Raw genomic sequence first — 20,980 nt, forward strand, 5'->3', positions numbered from 1 at the left:
ACTTAAGGAAAGTTTCCTAGATTTAGTAAGATCTTATAATATTTAATTTAGTCCATGATTATTTTGAAAGAGGAAATTCATTAAGATAGTAAACACAGAAGCCATTTTTCAGGAAATAAGGAGAGGAGAAGGTGCCAGGGGTGTGAAAGTAGGAAACCAATTTGGTCAACATTGAAAATACGAAAAGATTTCATAGAGGCTGGAAGATTTAGTGGGCTATTTATTTGTGCATCTTTAAAAGATAGGAGATCTAAAAATGCTGAAGATGGAAAATAAGGAGTCTTTGGTGTTTTTGAAATTGAAGAATTCACTGGTCCTCACTGTGTTTGTTCTAAAGTTGAATCTCTCTTTTTCATTAAATCCTAGTGAATCCATTACAGAAGAAACCCTGAAAAAGGCAAAGGAGATTGGGTTCTCAGACAAGCAGGTTTCAAAATGCCTTGGGCTGACTGAGGCCCAGACGAGGGAGCTGAGGTTAAAGAAAAACATCCACCCTTGGGTTAAACAGGTAAAGGAATTTCCCTTTCCTCGAAGGGGTAAACAGAGGCCCCAACATGTAGAGCCATTACCAATAGAAAGAGGGGTGGAATTCAAAAGTGATTCTACTGGTCCCATTGATGGCCACGATGCCACAAATTTTATTCAGCATAGGATTGATTTCAGCTTTAAAGGGAAAGGTTGAAGGGGCGCTGGGACATAAAGGTAAACGTGAGTACATGGTTTTCTCTGCTCAAATGAAAAAAAAAAATCAAAATGACCTCTTCTTTACTTTTTTGACCATGTGCAAATATATCTGCGATAAGGTAAATCCTCAGTGTAATAGGAGGACTTGAAATACTCTAGCATGGTGGCTGACCTCTTGAAAAGAATGGTTATCTCTTTTGGCACTAACTTTTTACAGGGTAATACTTTATTTTAAGTGCCCCATCATTATGGTTCATTTAGTATTCATTGTGATAGGGTTGGGCATAATGAGCTCATCTAGTATGCATGACAATCACACAAGAACTTTCATAGGTGTAGCGTTGTGATTTTTATTTTTTTTCTTTTTGGACTTTAGTAGAGGAAATGTAGAGGGATGCCTTGGCTTAAAGTACCACCAGCTGGTTTTTGTCCTTTAAAATCATTGACTTTTCTCCACGTGCTCAGGGGGCATACACATACCCTTTGGTCTCAGGTTTGATGCTGAATATATTCTGTTCAGCAATTATCTTCCTTCCTTCTCACCTGCCTTACACTCGCTTGCCCTGTTGGCCTTGAATTCTTGCTCACTAAGCTGAGCTCCTGGCCTTTGAGAACTGAATTGATTTACTTTTTCCAAATATGTTCAATGAGACCTTGTCCCCTTCCCCTCTTCCCCAGGCTTTAAGGTATTTGTGTCATCCTATTGCTCTGTGCCATAGGTAACTTAAATCCTATGCTTGAATTTGCAAACCAAAGAGTATCTTGCATACAGGTCATTTTGCTCTGCTCTGAGCTGCTTCAGACAGCTGTTTGGGTAAACCTTCCAGGTAACCAGTTGACTATATGACCATTTTGCTTTGGACATGAGAAGTACTGCTGTAATCCATCAGTGATGCTCTGGGATGTGTGTACTGTTCTTTATTGCTCAGGTGATAACTAGGTCATATCATTGTTTCTCCACACAATCTCGTTTTCAGAATTAGAAAATAATTGAATTGTGCCTACCATTTCATTGTCTTTGTATATGACAGTAAGAGGCATTAAAGGACTGCAGCACAATTTTTACTTTATTCTTGAAAAAAAATACAACAAAGGGAATAAAATCCCAATTTATTCATTTTTTTTCTCTTGCAGATCGATACACTGGCTGCAGAGTACCCATCAGTAACAAACTACCTGTATGTCACGTACAATGGTCAGGTGGGCACTGCCAAATTGCTGGATGCACAAGGCCCTAGATTTAGTGAATGGTCCACATGGGAGAATTGAAGTTTTGTGGTTTTGCTTATCTGTTAATGTTGGTATTAAAAATACATCGTGTGGGTCAGATGTGATCATCTCCTTCTATACTCGATCTTTTCAGAACTGCCTTAAGATGGTGAAATCAAACAAGTGAAAATATGATAAGGATACCAGCTACATGAACATACAATTATGGTGTGTTCTCATGGCTATTTAATTAAAAAGATACTGAACTTATTTTTTTATGAATAAATTTATACTTACGGGTTCTCAGAGACTAGTAGGGGATACACGTCAATAAGAGGAAGGATGAGAAAGGCAGACTCAGTGATGGGACAAAGAGTTTAATTTGGTTGAAGAAGAGCACACAATAACTTTTGTGTCTTTTTTTATTTTCCCTTCTCCTCAGGAGCATGATATCAATTTTGATGACCATGGCATGATGGTGTTGGGCTGTGGTCCATATCACATTGGTAAGGTGGTAACTTATATTTACATAGGACTTTACAGTTTATATAGTACTTTTCATGTTCACGAATAGAGTACACATTCACTCTATTATTCCAAGAATGATGTAAAACAGATGCTGTTAGAAGGAATATTTTGCAAATTAAGAAATTGGGGATCAGAGAGGTAAAGCCCCAGTTGATATGGCTATTAAATGGTAGAAATGGGACTCAAATGCAGTTCTCCAATCTAACTCCTTCTCCCATTTCATTGTGTCCCCCTTTTATGTTTTCATCCTCATGAACTAAATTGAGCCTCTCACTGAGATTGGGGAATGAATTACACTTTGGCATTTTCTCATCTGGCAGTTTTACATAAAGATGTGTATTTGCTCAAGAACTTCATATATCAACCAGAAATTACATTTGTAGATGAGATCTATGAATATATGACTTCTGTTAGTATCAAACACAAAGAGCTTGTATCATTTGTGCATAGAGCATTATATGATTTAATTAAAATATTATCACCACAAATTGTTACACCTCACCCAGTCACTTAAAATTAGACATTTAATAACAATGTAATAATAACTTACAGTTACAAAGTATATAGTAAACAGACAATGATATTTCTTTCTTTTTTTTTGACAATGATATTTCTGAACGAGTATATTTAACATCTAGTCTCACAAGTTATTCTAGTATGGAAATGATGAAATACAGAATTTAAAATGTATGTAGTCTTACTCTGTTACTTTAAACATAGTTTATTTTAGGTTTTACAATTAACCAAGTGCTTCAGGATATGCTACTTCAGCAATCTTTGGTCAAATATTGAAGTAGGTTGTAAGTGTTTATATCTTTACCACTTTAGTTATCTCATGGCTAAGTGGTCTACTGCCTTCTTCTCTAGACCTATCTTCCTTCCTATTCAAATTTTACCTAATTTATGTAATAGTTCTGCATTACCTTAGCGCCCAGGGAAGACTAGCTAGGCTGATAATCAAGTCTATACTTAATTGATAGTGAAAATTAGCATCCTACTATCTTTGAGTAATTATTGTTCTGATAAGAATTTTTCGGAGACAAAATCCTAATGCAAAGGATTAATACAAATCCCAGAACTTTCAGTTCTGTGGCATCCCAGTAGAGTTGATATTTTGAGGTATTTAGGCCATTATTGTACTTCAAATTACTTTTTAGAAGGTCACTCACTCTGTATGGGGTGGCCTTGCCAAGCTAAAAGGATATGCTTGGAAAGGACAGGATTTTCCAATCAATCAAGATATGTCAGAGCTCCAAGGCACTTCAAGGATCATTGGGTTTAGACCTCAGACAGCAGAGTAAGTGGAATAACTAAAACAAGAACTCAAATATTCTGATCACTAGCTGAGCTATTTTTGTGTACTGAGGCCAGTATGTTCACTTTGAGTTCTTTTCCATAAATGAGGGTTTTTTTAAATCATTACATTAACTCACATTAACTTTGAATTTGAATGTTTTAAATATGGAGATTACCAATTGCAGAATTTAGCATACAAAACAAGCCAACATATCATTGTTGTGTAATTAGCCTCTGTTTTTCCTACTATTAATATAGTGTGCATAATGGATCTGAAATTTACATTTTAGAGTTTTAAAAATTGCAATGAGAGGGCATTAGCTTCCTTCGCCTGGACTGACTGGCAATATCTTTCTGCTGCTCTCTGTGTTGTAACTTCGTTTCTCCACCCCTTTCCCAATCTCACCCTCTCTGCAGGCAGCAGTGTAGAATTTGATTGGTGTGCTGTCTCCAGCATCCGCACACTGCGTCAGCTAGGCAAGAAGACAGTGGTGGTGAATTGCAACCCTGAGACCGTGAGCACAGACTTTGATGAGTGTGACAAACTGTACTTTGAAGAGTTGTCTTTGGAGAGGATCCTAGACATCTACCATCAGGAGGTAAAAAGAGAAAAAAAAAAAAAAGAAAGAAAGAAAAAAAGGGGGAAAAAGAAGAAAAATATATGCAGTGCATACTTTATAGGTGTAATATATAATATATATATATATATATATATATATATATATATATATATATGTATGTTGTAATTCCCCTTAGGAGAAAGAGCTGCCAGCGTCTTCCACTGTCTAATTTTGTAGTGAAGCTCTAAAAATATTATCCCAGCCTTAGAGTCTTGAGGTCCTGGCACAGAGTGATTTTTTTTTTTTTAAGCATTCCAACAAGATTGAAAACTCTTCTTGGTAACTTGTGCTAGACACAGATTAACTATACAAGACAATCCCCCAAAATACTTTGCAGAATGATTTAATTGATCATCTAGACATACAATAAGCCTCATCTCTGTAGTTCACTTGTTGTTGCAGTTTAATAATGAATGGTCCCCAGAGGAGAGAAGTCAGTTGTTCACAAATGACCAGCTAATTTTTTGTGCCATCAGATGAAGCCATTAGTCTTCAATTTAAGATTGATGAGTTCCTTCTGACTGATATCGGTACTTCTACAGCTTTTTCTGACAGTTATTCTTCTACCAGTACTCTAATATTATTGAGAATATCTTCACTGTGAATTCCTATGATCACAGGGTACTATATGTCTATAGAACAAGTTAAAATATCTTACAGTTAAAAAAATAACTACTGGAAGATTTCAGAGTGATATCTAGGGGTTGTGTCCTTTGATGTGTTTACAGTTAATTTGCTACTATGGAGAATCATCCCTATGTATGAAATATGACCACTTACAAAAAAAATACTGAATTAGGGCCATAGTACTTAAATTCAAGTTTTGAACTTACAATTCATTGAGTTGCTCAAGTTTCTTAAATTCTGTGTTTCATCTTTGTTGTTGTTGTTGTTATTAATGAACCAGATGATTGTATATATGTGCTTCCGTGAAGGCACTGTGAAGATAATGAGATTTGTGGCTGAAATCACATTGTAAAATTCAGTGCTAGAACATGTGATGATTTTATTCCACTGAAGAAAAATAGACAAATTTAGTATGGATATATCATTATAGTTGTCCATTTGGGACTGGCCCACTTATCTTTTAATATAATGAAATTAAACCATTAGATAGAATATACACACTTTTTTATTTCCCTTTTTGACATGATTTTTCTAATAATTTTTTAAGATTCATTTCAAACCAAATGCATTCTACAAATATTTCTTGAGTACCTTTTGAATACCAGGCTTAGCAGGATAGAGAGCCATAAAACCTTTAAGATATTAGAATAGAACTGGGACCCATAACATAAATATATGAAAAATTACATAGTTGTTTAAAAAATATTAACAAGGATTACAAGAATTACAGCGGGCATTTTACACATAATTAATTATTTCCCCTTGAAATGGTTTAAGGAAAGATTAAAAACTTCTACAGCTGCCTTTGGATATGGTTATACATGGATATTAATGAGATCCTTTCATAATAACTGAGTTCAGTATGATGGTAAAAAATAAATTGGCACTTCTTTGAAGTTAATTGGCATTTATAGTGCTACTATTTAAGATATTTTTAAATGTCATATTGGAGAATTTAAGAACAATATTCCATTGATGTGTTTGTTAGACTATCTCACCGGAAATGTTATTTTAACATATATACATATCATACACACATGTATGTACATTTCCTTCTATGAGGTTGTTGTGTATCCCTTCACAGCCTCCAGGAGACTGCCATAATCCATCTTTGGGTGATGCTAAAGGCACTGAAACATTCAGTAGTAAATCTGCAGAAAATTGGAAGCCATCTAAACTTATTCAAAACACCCATTTGAGTCACTTTAGAAGGGCAATAGGCTACATAGCTACATAGGTTGATAGAAAGTATGATGACTCTCCTTGTCTAGGTCTCTTGGTCTAGTTCAGGACCAACACTATTTCCATGGCAACAAGGATGCACCTCTAAAGAAAACGTAAGGGGGAGTCAGAAAAGTGACATGCTGTGTGAGTAAAGCAGACTGGGTTGGTTAATAGAGCATTCACTCTTGATCTCAAGCTTCATGTTAGGTATGCAGCCTACTAAAAAAACAAAAAAAGAAGTCTTGATCTAAGATGGAGTGAAGGGGGTCCTTATTATTTTTTTAAAAGGTTTTATTTATATATTTGAGAGAGGCAAGATAGCAAGAGAGAGCATGAACAAGGAGGAAAGGAAGAAGCCGGCTCCCTGCTGAGCAGGGAGCCTGACCCAGAGGTCAATCCCAGGACCCTGGCACATGACCTAAACCAAAGGCAAATGCTTAGCAGACTAAGGCACTCAGGCACCCCAGAAGGAATCCTTGTGCTAAATTCTCCTTCCTGCCTGCTAATTTTTTTTAATAGAAAATGTTACAGTGATATATTCTTTTGGCTGCAGACATTTTTTATACTTTATAAAGAGCAATCATTAGAAAACTTAAGTCATTTGTTCCTTGTGATTGCATTCATGGATTCTTACTCCTTTAGAAGAAACTTGCATTGTGATTTTTTTTCCCCTTAATTTTGGTGTTGAGTCAAGAAAATGAGAAGGGGTGACTGCTATCTATGAGGTTTTGACAGATGATATTTTGTCTAGTTCACAATTTTGCTTAGGGTGCTTCTTAAAAGGGAGAGATATTCTCAAGTTATTTTGAGATATATGAGTTGAAAATTATGACATTATTTATAGAAGTTGCAACACTGTGCTTCTCTTTTATTAGATCTATTATTAAATCTATTTTCTAGGGATAAATTATGCAATAATCTTTACAGGCTACAATAATGAATAAGAATCACACAGGTCCTGGGTTGCCTGGGTGGCTCAGTTTTTTAAGTGGCCAACTCTTGATTTTGGCTCTGGTCATGATCTCAGGGTCTGGAGATGGAGCCCTGGGTTGGGCTCTGTGCTCAGTGGGGAGCCTGCTTGGAATTCTCTCTCTCTCTCCCTCTCTCTCTGCCACTCGCCCCACTTGCTTGCACGGTCTCTTTCTATATAAATAAATAAACCTTTAAAAAAGAAAAAAAGACTCACAGTTCCTGTCTTAACTTCACATTCTCCTTTTTTCTTTGGAGTGTCATGGTTTGAAAAGTTATGTAAATGAACATTAATTTTCTTCTATCTCAGCCCCAGATAAGACCCATTTATTATTATTTTTTTAATTTGTTCATTAAAAAGCAGATTGAGTCTAAGAATGCCAGGCAATATACCTGACACCTCATGATGTCCCTATTTGGTTGGAATCCTTAATTTTTCTGCTTTTACAATGAATAATTTACTGGATCATACCCCTTAAAATGTACTCTGATTAATGATATAATTGTTCTATTTTTAATACCTAATGCTATATGTATATATATGTATACAGTGGCACTCTAACACAATTTATGTTAAATGAATGAATAACATTCATTAATGATAGACAAAACCCATTAAAGAATGTATGACTCTAAACTAGAATTGAATTTCATTCCTAGCATTTGATTTAACTATAGTTAAATATAATCTTAAGGGTCTACCTGAAGTGTTGAAAATTAAAGTGTTTTATTAAAATGTGAACTACTAAGATAATAAGGCATGGTAAAGATAATAAATCAGTCTCAAAGACAGATGTACAAAGAGTAGAGTTTTGTAAGTTAGAGATAATACACAAAATTACAAAAATCTGGGCCATCTTTCAATGAATTAAATACTATTTATGTTAGTAAAATAAATTTTCTCCCTTGCAGTCTGTCCATAATTTGCCCACAAAAATAAGGACAAACCAAACTAAAACTGCATTTGTGGTGTGATTGCATTTGAATACTGTTTCAGAAATATTCTTGTGTGGTGTTACCTCAGCTTAGTGATACCAAGTTTTTTTTTTTTTTTTTTTTTTTTTTTTTAAAAAAAGGAAACTAAACTGAGTAAAAAGATACAAACAAATCCAGGTAAGATCAATGGAACTTTGGGACCCTGATGGAATTATCTTCAGTCTATAGTATTTAGAAATCAGTGAAACAAATCTGAATTTTAGGATATTTTATGTCAGTGAGTTATTTAAAACTATTTAGGCTTAAGTGATTATGATAATAATGATGATTTACCCATGTGGGATACCAAGTTCTTTTTCCTAAGTCCCTGCTAGTTCTGTGCTTGGAGTTGGGGCCAATTTGAGATGAAATTCTTTTACAAAGCTGTCCTATATTAACTTCATCCTACAAATATGTTCTCTTGTACTGACTTCTTTTTGCTGTGAGGACAAAACCTACGACTACACCTTCAACCATTACTCTAAAACATCCTGTAGATGTATTTGTGTTTCCAGTGATGATCTTTATTTGTACATGTAGTCAATGATGAGAACGGGATTTTGCAGAGGAAGTTTTTCTACTACTTTTCAAAAAGAATGTTTTAGAAATAGCTCTCCTTGTGTCCTCCAGCATTAATCACCTTTGAAACCAAGCAGAAAAATAGAGATAGCTTGAGATTCAAATATTTGGTTTATTAGTTAAACATAGCTGCTTTATAGTGTGTAGAATGGAGTTCTAGAACTGGCTTTGTATTTGCTAGGTAAGAAACATGGGCAAGTCATTTTCATCTTCACTGAGCCTCAGTTTCTTTAGCTGTAAAATGGGGAGAGTAATAACTGCTTCAGAGGGATATGGTAAAGGTCAAAACAGATGGTCTAGGGCAAATGGTAATATTCTTAATGAATAGTAGCTTTTTATGCTATTACTGTTTTGAAAGTTGCTAATTTGTTGAAAAATAAAAATCAATTTCATAGAGCATTTCAAAAAGTGTTAGTATATTTATTAATCAAAGGCTTTTCACTCAACTTTGAGCTCCTATTTAGTGCAATGGACCCCTATTTTTACTTATGGGTTCATACTTCTCTTTTAATACTACTCTTTTAGAAATTACTTTGAAGGGTTTCACATAAGAAATTTTTGTATGCATTTAATTGAAAAATTAGTTTTTAAGCCTCTAAAATATTAACTCTGCTAATAAACTAAAAATAATAAGCAAATAAAAACATTATTACAGCACAAAGAGTAAATCTTCTTAAAGGTTTTGCAGAGATGTATATTGAACATAAAAAATGATAAAAGGAGCATAGGTGCACTTATAAATATGCAGAACTGTGGATTATTGTTTTCCATACTGTTTACAGTGCATTTAAGCACTCAATTGTAGGGTGTTTGCTTAGGCAGTACTATAATTTATCTCATCAAAGAGAAATTAGCTTTATCCCTTTTAAGACTATTTCAGAATTATTTCAAATAATGATAAAATATATTTGGTACATATCTATTACTTCAGCACTTCTGATATTCATTAGTAGGTTATTAAGGCAAATACAAATTATTTCAAGATCAATGGCCTATCAGATATAATAATATTTTCTAATATTAATAATAATGTCTTATTTATGCACTTACAGTGTGTAAGGTTTTTAATGTTTTTTTTTTCTTATTTAACTTATATAGTGACCTTGTGAAGCAGGCCGATATTATTTTTCTAATTGTACAGACATGAAGACTGAACATCAGAAGGAGTTTCACAGAGGGAATTAAGATGGGAAGGAACTTTTTTTTTTTTTTAAATCTGGAAGTTTTGACTATTAATAGGAGATTAAGGTTAAGGATTCAGACACTGCTTTTAAGGCAAATAGTAAGGAAACAAGAACGAGGATCAGTTATTGGGTATTGTAGACAAGTGCTAAGGTAGCTGTAAAGGAGAGAGGAGGTAAAAATGGGAGGTAGGATTCAGACTGGACTTTTGTCTAAGGATGGTGTGTTAGGTTTTTTGGTAACTAAATGGAAATGAGACCGCCAAGGCAAGCGAGGGTCCAAGAACAGATTTTATTGCAGGCACCCTCGGGCGAGGTTCCACGACTCATGGAGGGGAAGAGTGAGTCGGGGAAGTCGCACCAAGACAAGGTGGCAGGGGGTTTACATAACGTTGTAAGGCAGAACGGTTTCCTATTGGTCGGCTCATATGCAAAGGAAGGATGGCAATCCAACCAGTCAGAGTGACCCTCACTATGCAAAGGAAGGATTGCAATTCGGTCAGTCAAAGGTGACTTCCTCCTCTGGGGTTTGAAGGGCATTGGGTCTGGTTGGGTAAGTCCAAAGGAGAGGTCTAAGGGTCTGCGTCAAGCTGTCAGCAGGTCATTGGTCCATTGGTGTCCCAGGTGGAGGTGGTGACAGGAACCTCAGCCATTTGGGGTATCCGCCATCTTGAGGAGTTTCTCTTCCCGCCTGGCCCAACATGGTGGAGTTTAGATAAGGGAGAGGGGAAGAAAAGAGAGGCAGCAAAGGCACAGGAAGGTTAATGAGGGTAGGGAGCTTGCTAACAGGCATGCACATAGTTGGGGATACCCCAAGCAGGAGATCTTCTTGGTGCTGAGAATGGTGACAGATAAGGCTGGAGACTCTTCATTTAACGTTGATAGTGATGAGACTACACTTTGTCCTTCAGGCGTAAGGAAACTTTGGAGAACTCAAGTATAGGAGTAACTTGGTGAAGCAATTTTGTAGGATGATTAATCTGAATATGAAGGGCTGGGGTAGAAGGAACAGGAGAGGTGAGCGTTAGAAGGGGAGATCTATGTCCCTTTAGGAAATTACAACAGTAGTCCAAGGAGCACTTGATGGTAGTAGAGTTCGTGGCAAAAATATTAATTGTCTTTATTTCCTTTCTCTAATTGTCATGCACGTAAATGTCACACATTCATGTGCGGTTGTGTGAAAGTCTGACACGGTGATGATATGTAGTTGTATGGAAGTGTCACACAGACTTTTTGTAAGTGCCTGGAAAGAATTAAGTTTATTTATCTCCTTGTGACATCATTTAACACTCTCCATTGATGGGAGAAATGAAATGATCCCAACACGTTAAGCATTTTCAGGATGGAAACAAAGGCAATGGTTCATTCATCATGTGACCTCAGTGGCCAATGTCGTGGGTGTTTTTTCCAGGCATGTGGTGGCTGCATCATCTCCGTTGGGGGTCAGATTCCAAACAACTTGGCGGTCCCTCTGTACAAGAATGGTGTCAAGATCATGGGCACAAGCCCTCTGCAGATCGACAGGGCTGAGGATCGCTCCATCTTCTCAGCTGTCTTGGATGAGCTGAAGGTGGCTCAGGCACCCTGGAAAGCTGTTAACACTTTGGTAAGGAGAGAAACACAAATCTGTTTTTAACGGTCGCTTTTGAAGAGTTGTAACCTGAATGTTAACAACTGCAGATGCTAACTGCAGAGCAGAGAGAAGGCTCTTGTGCCTGGTGACTTTACTTTAAAGTTGGTCTATTTCCGTGACCGCAGTTGAATGCTGGTTATAAATTTGGTGAGAGTATTCTCATTAAGATTCGGACAATGAAAAACATTCAAACTAGTTTTGAGCTTGATTGATATTTACAATTAGAAACCAGGAATTTTATGTATTTCAATGTCCAATTTACATTTTAATGGTGTCTTTTGAGAGGAAGGGTGGAAAGAATTGTGTTACCATTTGTCCTAAAGATGCCTTTCTGCAGTTCTATTGAGTATTTCAAACTATTCATGCACTTTTTTGTTGTTGTTTCCATTCATTAGAATGAAGCTCTGGAATTTGCAAGCTCCGTGGGCTACCCCTGCTTGTTGAGACCTTCCTATGTTTTGAGGTAATATATTGTTTTCCCAAAGTAATGATTTCAAAATTAGGAGATGCAGAACTATGTGCTGTATGCTAATAGCATTTGGCTTTGTTGTGTAGTAACTTCTAAATCCATCCACAAATCCCAAGTCAACATGACAGATAGAGGATGTAAGCGTGGTCCTTCAGCATACTACTTTTCTGTCAGAGGGTGGCAATAAGTCTACAGTCCTACATCTTAGAAGCACAGCATAGGGCATCTCCTTGCCAGACTGAGGGAGGATAGTTTTACATTAGAGAAGAGAACAATTAAAAAAAAACCCAAAAGCATAAACCAAAACAAATCAAACTTGGGATTTTTCTCCTCAGTACCTGTTTTCTCGTCGGCAGACTTGGCAGCTTATCTCTGACTATTGTCAGCACCTTCTGATGGGGCCTCTAGTTTGAATTTTTGAGTTTTGAGATCACATTTTTTTTTTTGGAGATGAATTATAATGGTGAGGGACAGGGACAGTGAGGATCTTTTATATTAAACTTTGAAACAAAGTTCTATCATCAAAAGAGAAGTTGTGAATTATCACTTACTCTCTTCAGATGTTACCACATGTAAGACCGACTTCACTGAACAGGGGATAATAAGAGAAACACAATTTGCTGTGCACAATTTGAAAGTGTAAATGGAATTTGAGATGGGATCCTTTAAAATAATGAAAAATTTGAAATGAGGTGGAAAGCTTTTCTTTTTATTTAAATGACATTTTGTGTAAATCTCAGTCAAATAATACTTTTTTGAGGTATTAATGTAAGTTAATTTAAGCAACACACAGACATTTAGGGGAGGGTTGCAGAAAGCAGCTTGGAGTATTGTGCTTCCTTTCTCATCTCTGCAATCTGTCTCTTTAGGACAGATTTCTATCCTGTGAATTATCAATGTTATTGCCTTAGCCTTCCTGTCTTGAGTAGATGGAAATTAAAAGCTCTTTGTGCAAAAATTTGCAATAAAGTAGAAAAGGTAAAGAAAATGCTACTTTTAAAAAATATATATTTTATTTATTTATTCATGAGAGGCTGAGACATAGGCAGAGGGAGAAGCAGGTTCCCTGTGGGGAGCTCGATGCTGGACTCAATCCCAGGACCCTGAGATCACTATCTGAGCCAAAGGCAAATGCTCAACCACTGAGCCACCTAGGCACCCCAAGAAAATGCTACTTTTTAAAAAGAACTGGAAAGTAGTATTTTTCTTCCATATTTTTCCTTCCTCTTTCCTCCATCTTTCTTCTCTTCCTATTACACTTTGAAAATACCAAAATTCAGCATAAATTGACATAGGCATTCTTTCTCACATAATTAGTAAGAAGGACATAGTTGAATTCCTTACAGTCAGATACTGTACATTATATTTGCAAATGTTACTAAAAATTGTATTCTTTTGTAAGCTGGTTGGTAGTAAAATGACCTTTTTGGGCAATAGACCTGTGGGTTAAGATCAGCCATTGTCAATGACCTCCGAAGAAACAGGGTAAAATTAGCTAGATCCTAGGGTGCCTGGGTGGCTGAGTCGGTAAAGCATCCATCTCTTGGTTTTGGCTCAGGTCAAGATCTCAGGCTTATGATATAGAGCCCCGTATCAGGCTCCAAGCTCAGCATGGAGTCTGCTTGAGTCTCTCCCTCTGCCCCTCCCTGCATGCTCTCTCCCTTTTTCTCTCTCTCTCAAATAGATAAATCTTTAACAATAACAAAAAAAGGAATAGCTAGATCCTAGAATGAATCTTGTAAAGGTTTAAGAATTACGTGGAACCAGCAGAGTGAAAACATCAATTCCGAAAGGATACTTTGGGATACGGCTATTGCTACAGCTACATGGTTCTCTTTGGACATTATCACATCTCTCACCCCCAACTTGGGTGACTCTTTACTTTAGTTGATTGTTCTGGTGATTAAATGGAGTAATGACTCAATTTGGGAAAAAGCGTCTTAGTCCAGACTGAAACAGAGATTGCCTGGAACTGTTCTGAGAAGCAGTCAAGTCTAGCATGCTTTGCTCCCAAATTTGTGAAAGAAACTCACCTGTCCTTCTCTCCTTTCCAGTGGGTCAGCCATGAACGTGGTATTCTCCGAGGATGAAATGAAAAAATTCCTAGAGGAGGCCACTAGAGTGTCTCAGGTAGTGTCTGATTTCTTCTTGGTGACTTTTACTTTTGTTAATTTCTACTTTATTTCATATGTCTTTCTTTTCACACCATGTTAAGATGGTTTTCCCTTTTTTTTTTCACCACCCAGTAGTCTCCTATATGTGGGGATAAGAAAAGTCAAATGCATTTAATTGTGTTTAGATCCTTAGGGTTAGTGGAAGAAGAAGACCAGTGCATACTGATCACAACATTTATCTGGTTTTAGACTCCAGGAGTGTGTGAGACTGGATAAGCATCCTTGTCTGTTCATAACTTAGATGTTGATCAAGTTATCACTGGGTTCCCAGCCTCAAGGACTATCCAACCAAGCTAATCATGTATCAGTGAGAGCTTTCCTGGTTTCCAATTCTCACACTTGGAGAAACTTTACCTTAGTCAGCCCTGCAATTTTAATAGTAAACTCCTTTGCTCATATATTGATTTTTTTTTTTTACTTTGGACATTCCATTTGTCAATTAATAAAAATGTTTATAATTTTTTGGTGATTCAACTGCCTTCCTCCCTTGCCCTCAGTTTTTACTTTCTCCTTTATAGCCTCAGTGTGATCCATTTAGGATTTACCCAGTGGGGTTATTGATCTGTAGACCTTGTACTGTAAAGGATGAAAGTAATGTTTTCCTTTTAAAAGCTTTCAAAAGCTTGTTGGGTTTTTTTTTTAAGAGAGAGAGAGAGAGCACAATTCATAAAGAGAGGAGTTTGATGTTAGGCAAGTGGAATTGGAGGGAGCTGAAGAGTGAAGTCAGAAGCAGTTCAAAGAAAGAGCATGGACTGTTCCTGCTCATGAATCCAGGCATCCCTTCTGTATGGTGGTTACTCCCCAAGGACATCAGGTCAGTGAAGAGAGTAGATAAAGATAGAGGGTGAGGAAGACAAAGAATGCAAAAAAAGAAAACCAAGTAGATTTTGAATTCACTTCTGTATGAAAGTCAGATAGCTGAGGAGGGAATCTCTCCAGTGGGCCTATTTTCATTAATGTGCACTGGAGCAAGACACTGTCTTCTTCCTTTTTGAGAAGCCAGTAGTTAGACCCAGCTGGGCTCATGTAAATGAGGAGGCAGGTCTCCTCTCTTTTCTGCCTGGGACACTGCATCTCACAGGGCCTCTACTCATAGAATAGTTTTAAAACTATTTTTTTCTGCTAGCATATAGAAAGGATCCCTACTGGACTAAAGGTTTATAATGGGGATGTCCTGACTGAGTGCATTCTGATTCAATTCTCCCCTTCAAGCTATAGCAAAATCTGGTATTCCCCATTCGGTGAATCTAGAATAAAATCAACTCCCATCAATCATTCATCTTTTTATGTATTCACTCATGTTTAGCACCTGCTATATAATGGCATTGTTCTCAGTATCAGGGGCCACACTCATACAAAGAGAGATACAGTCTGCTCTCACAGAGGACTCTCTTTACTAAGGACATCAGGCTTCAAATAATTACAATAAAATATAATGAGCATTGCAATAAGAAAACACAGAATGCTGAGGGTGAGTGTACATGCACTGGAATGCACCCCTAAAGAAGGGCTTTTTAAAATTAATTTAAAATGGTTGATTTAGAATTAACTGGTTGAAAGGTTTACATTGTGGGTGTGAGTAGAAAGAAAGGACAGCACAGGTAAAGGTTCAAAGCTGACAGATAGCATGGAGTTTCTAGAAACTGATAAAGTATTTAGTATGTGGCTAGCACACTGCGCATGGGGGAGGAGTAGATAGAGTAGGCAGGGAACAGATAAAGAGAACTATGTCATTATAATGAGTTTGGGGCCAGACTGCATTCATGGAAAAAGGTTAGGGGCTCTTGCCAGAGCTCAGGATAGAGGTGACAGTACCTTGGAGCAGAGTAAAGATAGTAAAGATAAAAGCTAAGTACACATATTCTAGAAGTATTGAGAATGTTCATAGAAGGCAATTAGGGAGTGCATGGAGGTAGAAGGTAAAAGAGTATCTGAAAAGGATGACTCCTGAGCTGCTGCCTTGGACAGCTGGATGGATGGTGGTACCACTTATTAAAATCGGGAATACTGGAGAAGGAGAAATTTTAGGGAAGGAAATCATATACTTTATTTTTGACCTTTGCTTTAAAGTGCCTGTGAGGAATCCGAGTGGAGATGCTTCAAAAGCAGTGGGTTATACAAGGTCATGGCTAGCTCTAGACATGTACATAAAATTTTGGAATTAAGTAATGTATTGGTTTAGTCAAAGATTTGAGAATGGAAGTGATCATCAAGAAGAGAGCATAGAGGAAGAGGAATGACTAAGAGAGACAAGAGGGATACACATGTAAGGGCTAAATAGAGAAAATAGAACCATGAAGGAGCCTAACAAAGAAGGAAAAGGTAGTTTATAGATATCAAAGGAAGAAAGTGTCTTCAGAAGGCCAACAATTTATAATGTTGCAGAAAGATTGAAATTTATTAAGAAATCTTCTTTCTCATTATAGCCAGGACTATTTTAGAGATTTGTTCAAATGCCCAGCATGGTAGATGCTGTCTCATTGCCCCACTCAGATCCCTTTACCTGTGGAAGCACCTGTCCCTAACTGTAGTGATGGCTGATAACACTTACCAGCTTGTGCCTCTTCTCTGAGTAATTCTCAGTCATATGGAAGCTTCATCAACAAGGAGGCAAGATCTCTCACCTCAGCACCGCCCTTAAAATGCTAGATAGCAATTGACCTTTGCCTCCAAGTGGGACTTCCTCTGTGTTGCAATTCACCCTCCAGAGCCCCCTGTAGGTTAAGGCCAAGTCCAATTTCCACTGAGACCATGGATGTACTAGCTTTTTCCTGCTGCCCCATCCTGTTTTTCTGACTCTCTTTATAAATCACTTGAACAAGGATCCCTGTCTCAGAGTTGGCTAGAGAAGCTAAGACAGCTGGTAAACTTTATCTTTTTTTATTTGAAGTTATGCTATTATCATCAGAATATAGGGAGAAAATCCCATAGAGGTCTCAGTACAGCTCCAGTAAGCCTGCTGCAGTAAGCATCAAATATTTAAAGAAGACGGAACAGAGATGGAATCTTTTTTTTTTCTTGACTAATAAAGAGTTGCATGTCCAATGGGCTTTTGAAGAAAAGAAAGTATGGAAATTTGTCACATTTAATAGAAGAGAGAAGCTTATTTATGGCATAAGATATTGGTTCTTTTGAATTTTCCACAAAATTCCTTTCTACTTAAAGGATTCTATTAAAAGAGATAAGATATATTAAATTGAACACATATGCATGAGATGAACTCCATGATAGTGGCCAAGAGGGACTTGTTCAGAAAAGGAGATGTTTGGAGAACGCTTAGGGGAGGAGGTAGTATTTAAGCCAGGCCTTGAAGCATGAGTTGACATTTGAAAGAAGGAGCTAAGGAGAGATGGTGGAGTGCATTTGGGGAAGAGAGGCACGCAAACACCATGCTTTAGAAGTGGATTAAGGCATGTCAGCTCCAAGTAATGGATTCCATCTTTGACCTAACCAAACTGGAACAAAATGAGATTCTCCTCCTAAATTCCCTCACAATCTCCTGGAGAGAACTGATTTAGGAAATTGCAGTGCTTGGAAAGATGAATGTAAGAAGAGAAAAAGAACTTGAACCAAGAAAAATATACAATTGTAAACAAATAAAATAGAGAGATGGTCATGACTCTGGGAACAGATAAAGGGACCCCCCCCCATTCGGCCCTCTCCGTAGCCCCTCTTTCCTCTCACTCACTGAAATGTCTATATTTGAAATTTCAGCACTGATGTTCAGTTGATGGAGTACTCACATTTGAAGAAAGACCCTCTGCCTCATGGAAAGCAGAGAATGACCTTGTTTTTACCAAATGAAAGAAAAAATTGGCTAATGAGTCTGTGTAGTGTGTTTAGCATTAAGATCTTTACAAATATTACCCTGGGATTTACTTAAATATACAATTTTTACTTGACACTCTACACACAATGTCTGCCCTTGTGTTTTCCTTGGTGACAGGAACACCCAGTGGTGCTGACAAAATTTATCGAAGGGGCCCGGGAAGTAGAAATGGATGCTGTTGGCAAAGATGGAAGAGTAAGTGCTTTATCACCATATCCCAGATCCCTGCCATCCCATCAAGTTTCTTTGTTGTTGTTGTTCTTTGAAACAACACAGATTAAAGGTCATGATTTCTATAAAACAGGTCTCTAAAAATAGTGGATGAGTTGCTCAGTGCAAAAAAAATTTCAAATTCACTGACAATTTAGTTGATGTGTCATGGGCATCATATATCCTGTGTTTCATACTGTTAGAATTTCTCTTTGATGATATTCAAAATTAATTATCGTCCTGTACTCATCATTCTTTTTGAATAGACTTTTCTCTCTCATTTTCTTTTGTCTGTGGGTTTCCTTTTATGTTTCAATGGGTATTATAAAAACATCCAATACTTTTCTTTCTGAAGTTCCTAATTGAATCCCTAGTTTTTCTCCTCTCTTGATTTCCCAGCCTCCACCTTTTTATTGCGTTAATAAAGACAAAACTAAACAGAGTAGGGTGGATAAGGATAATAACATAAAATTAGCTCACCACATCACATCTTGTATTGCTAGTACGACGAATGCTTCCAACTTCAGGGAGAAATGAAAATGTGAAGAGTACTTTCCTTTAGTTTGCTAGTTGTACTAATAAGGCATTTATGATTTATCTTGAAATATAAGAAGTTATGTTTTAGAGAGTCCATGTCATTTTATTTGCTTTAATGAAAAGTTTTAAAAATCGTCCTTCATTTTCTACTTGGTAGATACTTTTAAAACACTACTGAAAATGTTTAATCTTTTTAGCTTTTTGGCTTCCAGATTAACAGTTCAAAGTAGTCTTTATATCTGTACACACACACAGCAGTGATGACTTTTTACTAGAGTCATATCATCCTGAGTTTAAGTACCCTTAGAAATCACTTATTTCAACCCCACATCCTGAAGGATGAGAATTTTCATGCCCAGAAAGTTGTCACCTGTTTTCTGTTTAACAACTTTGGTTACAGACAGCACAGAAAGTTGTCAGGTTGAAAGATGTCATATATATATATGGATATCTCATTTATTCCTTCTTTTGAAATAAAGTCTGTTTCCCTAGAATTTTTTCATTCCTCACCTTCTGGCCTCCAGAATTGTAGAGCATATGTTTAATCTTTCTTCCTTTTCAACATTTTAAGTATTTGAGACTGAGGTATAAAATGAGAGGGATGTGATCATACCAATGTCAAAGTGGAGAATGTAAAACTGGCCTAGAGACATTTGTGGTTTTGTTTTTTTTTTTTTTTTTATATAATGCCTGTCCGTTGGCCTGATTTGGCTCCAGCTTGCTAGGATATGCTCTTAATCTAAGCTTCTCTCAGAAATCAACATTGCTTATCATCCTGGACTCCTTCTTTTGGAAATGTTCCAGGTTATTCACATAATTTTTAAATAGTCACACTCAGAAATGGACATAGTACTTCAACTATATTATGATTTTTTTTCAGAGCTCAGTGGGAGTATTGCCTCCCCATTCCTAGACAGATTTGAGCATTTACTATGCACTAAATATTGGGTCAGACATTGGGTATGTGTTCTCTTTTATCCTTACAAACAAAGATACCATTGTTAGTACTGCCTTACCAGAAACCACGGCTGGATAGATAAAATACCTTGCCCAGGTCACAGAGCTCGAAAGTGACAGCAGGAGACTCAAATGTCACTCTGCTTTAAGCCATTTATAAATCTGATTAACAAATCATTTCTGTAATTTGTTTAAGTCTTTTGCGGTTACCCAATTATTCTCCCCCACTGTGAGCTTTTTATTTCCCAACGACACACATACTGTTAACATTCAGGTTATGATGATTGAGACCATAAACTTTGGAATGTGACAGGTAAGGGTTTCAAATCTGACTTGGCCATACAGTAGTCACATGCACTTGGGTTATTTCTTCTTATCTTGCCTTAGTTTCCTTACCTGTAAGAGAAGAGAAAGATATGTTATTCTTGCTTCCTTTCTTTCTCAAATTTCAATTAAAAAATTTCTTGCTCAAAAAAAAAAAATTTCTTGCTCTGGATCTTAAGTCTTCTATCTGGTCCACCTAAGTTATACATACCCCTTGCTAGGCATTACCCCCTCCTAACTTTTCTTTTCCAGTGTCTAAAACCTAACCTGGAAGGAAAAGATAAAGATTGCTCTGGTTTCTCCCAAATGCTTTAGTTTCCTATTCATTCCTAAAAGTCAACATAGTTCAGTTGTTCTCTTTTCCTATGATTTGTCCCCATTCTAATCAATGGAGGAGGGAGGTCAGTGCAGCCACTGTCCACTGCCCCAGAGGCAGTCTGTCACTGCACAGGGAGATGGTGAAGTCTACACGCCTGCACAGCTCTTTGTACTCCTCTCGTCAAGGACTCCATAAAGTAACTTGACAGTGTTCCAGGCATCTGTTAGAATTGGGGCAGGGAAAGAGACAGGACAGGGAAGCAGTAGCTTCATCGAAGTAGGTGCCTGACAACTCTTTCTAAAATCTTCTTTTGGCCAGGTTATCTCCCATGCCATTTCTGAACATGTGGAAGATGCAGGTGTTCACTCAGGAGATGCTACTCTGATGCTGCCCACACAAACCATCAGCCAAGGAGCCATTGAAAAGGTCATCATTTATCAATAAAAGTGAAAGGGGGAAAAGTAAAAAAAAATATATATATTTTTTAACTAGGTACCAAAGTAGGTCATAGCTCAGGTGAAATGTAAGTATGAGGCGAACTTTCTTTCTCTGCGTCTGCTGGGTATTTTAGAGATAACGATTTCCTTCCTGCCCTTTTGAGCCCACTTGGCTGTATGCGAGTGTGGTGGTTCTTGA

General features: G+C 37.0%; 1 protein-coding gene across 1 annotated transcript in view; it reads left to right on the top strand.

The window, feature by feature from the left end:
- Window positions 1-20,980, top strand: part of CPS1 (carbamoyl-phosphate synthase 1) — a 122,219-nt gene that overhangs the window by 81,159 nt on the left and 20,080 nt on the right. The window contains exons 21-29 of the mRNA XM_055345190.1: window positions 367-508; window positions 1,819-1,884; window positions 2,336-2,399; window positions 4,135-4,316; window positions 11,304-11,498; window positions 11,921-11,988; window positions 14,049-14,124; window positions 18,115-18,192; window positions 20,663-20,770. Of these exons, the coding sequence (XP_055201165.1) occupies window positions 367-508; window positions 1,819-1,884; window positions 2,336-2,399; window positions 4,135-4,316; window positions 11,304-11,498; window positions 11,921-11,988; window positions 14,049-14,124; window positions 18,115-18,192; window positions 20,663-20,770 (979 nt within the window). The remainder of the gene's footprint in view (window positions 1-366; window positions 509-1,818; window positions 1,885-2,335; window positions 2,400-4,134; window positions 4,317-11,303; window positions 11,499-11,920; window positions 11,989-14,048; window positions 14,125-18,114; window positions 18,193-20,662; window positions 20,771-20,980) is intronic.

The sequence above is a fragment of the Nyctereutes procyonoides genome, unplaced genomic scaffold (genome assembly GCF_905146905.1).
Source record: "Nyctereutes procyonoides isolate TBG_1078 unplaced genomic scaffold, NYPRO_anot_genome, whole genome shotgun sequence".
In the NCBI taxonomy this organism is placed as follows: domain Eukaryota; kingdom Metazoa; phylum Chordata; class Mammalia; order Carnivora; family Canidae; genus Nyctereutes; species Nyctereutes procyonoides.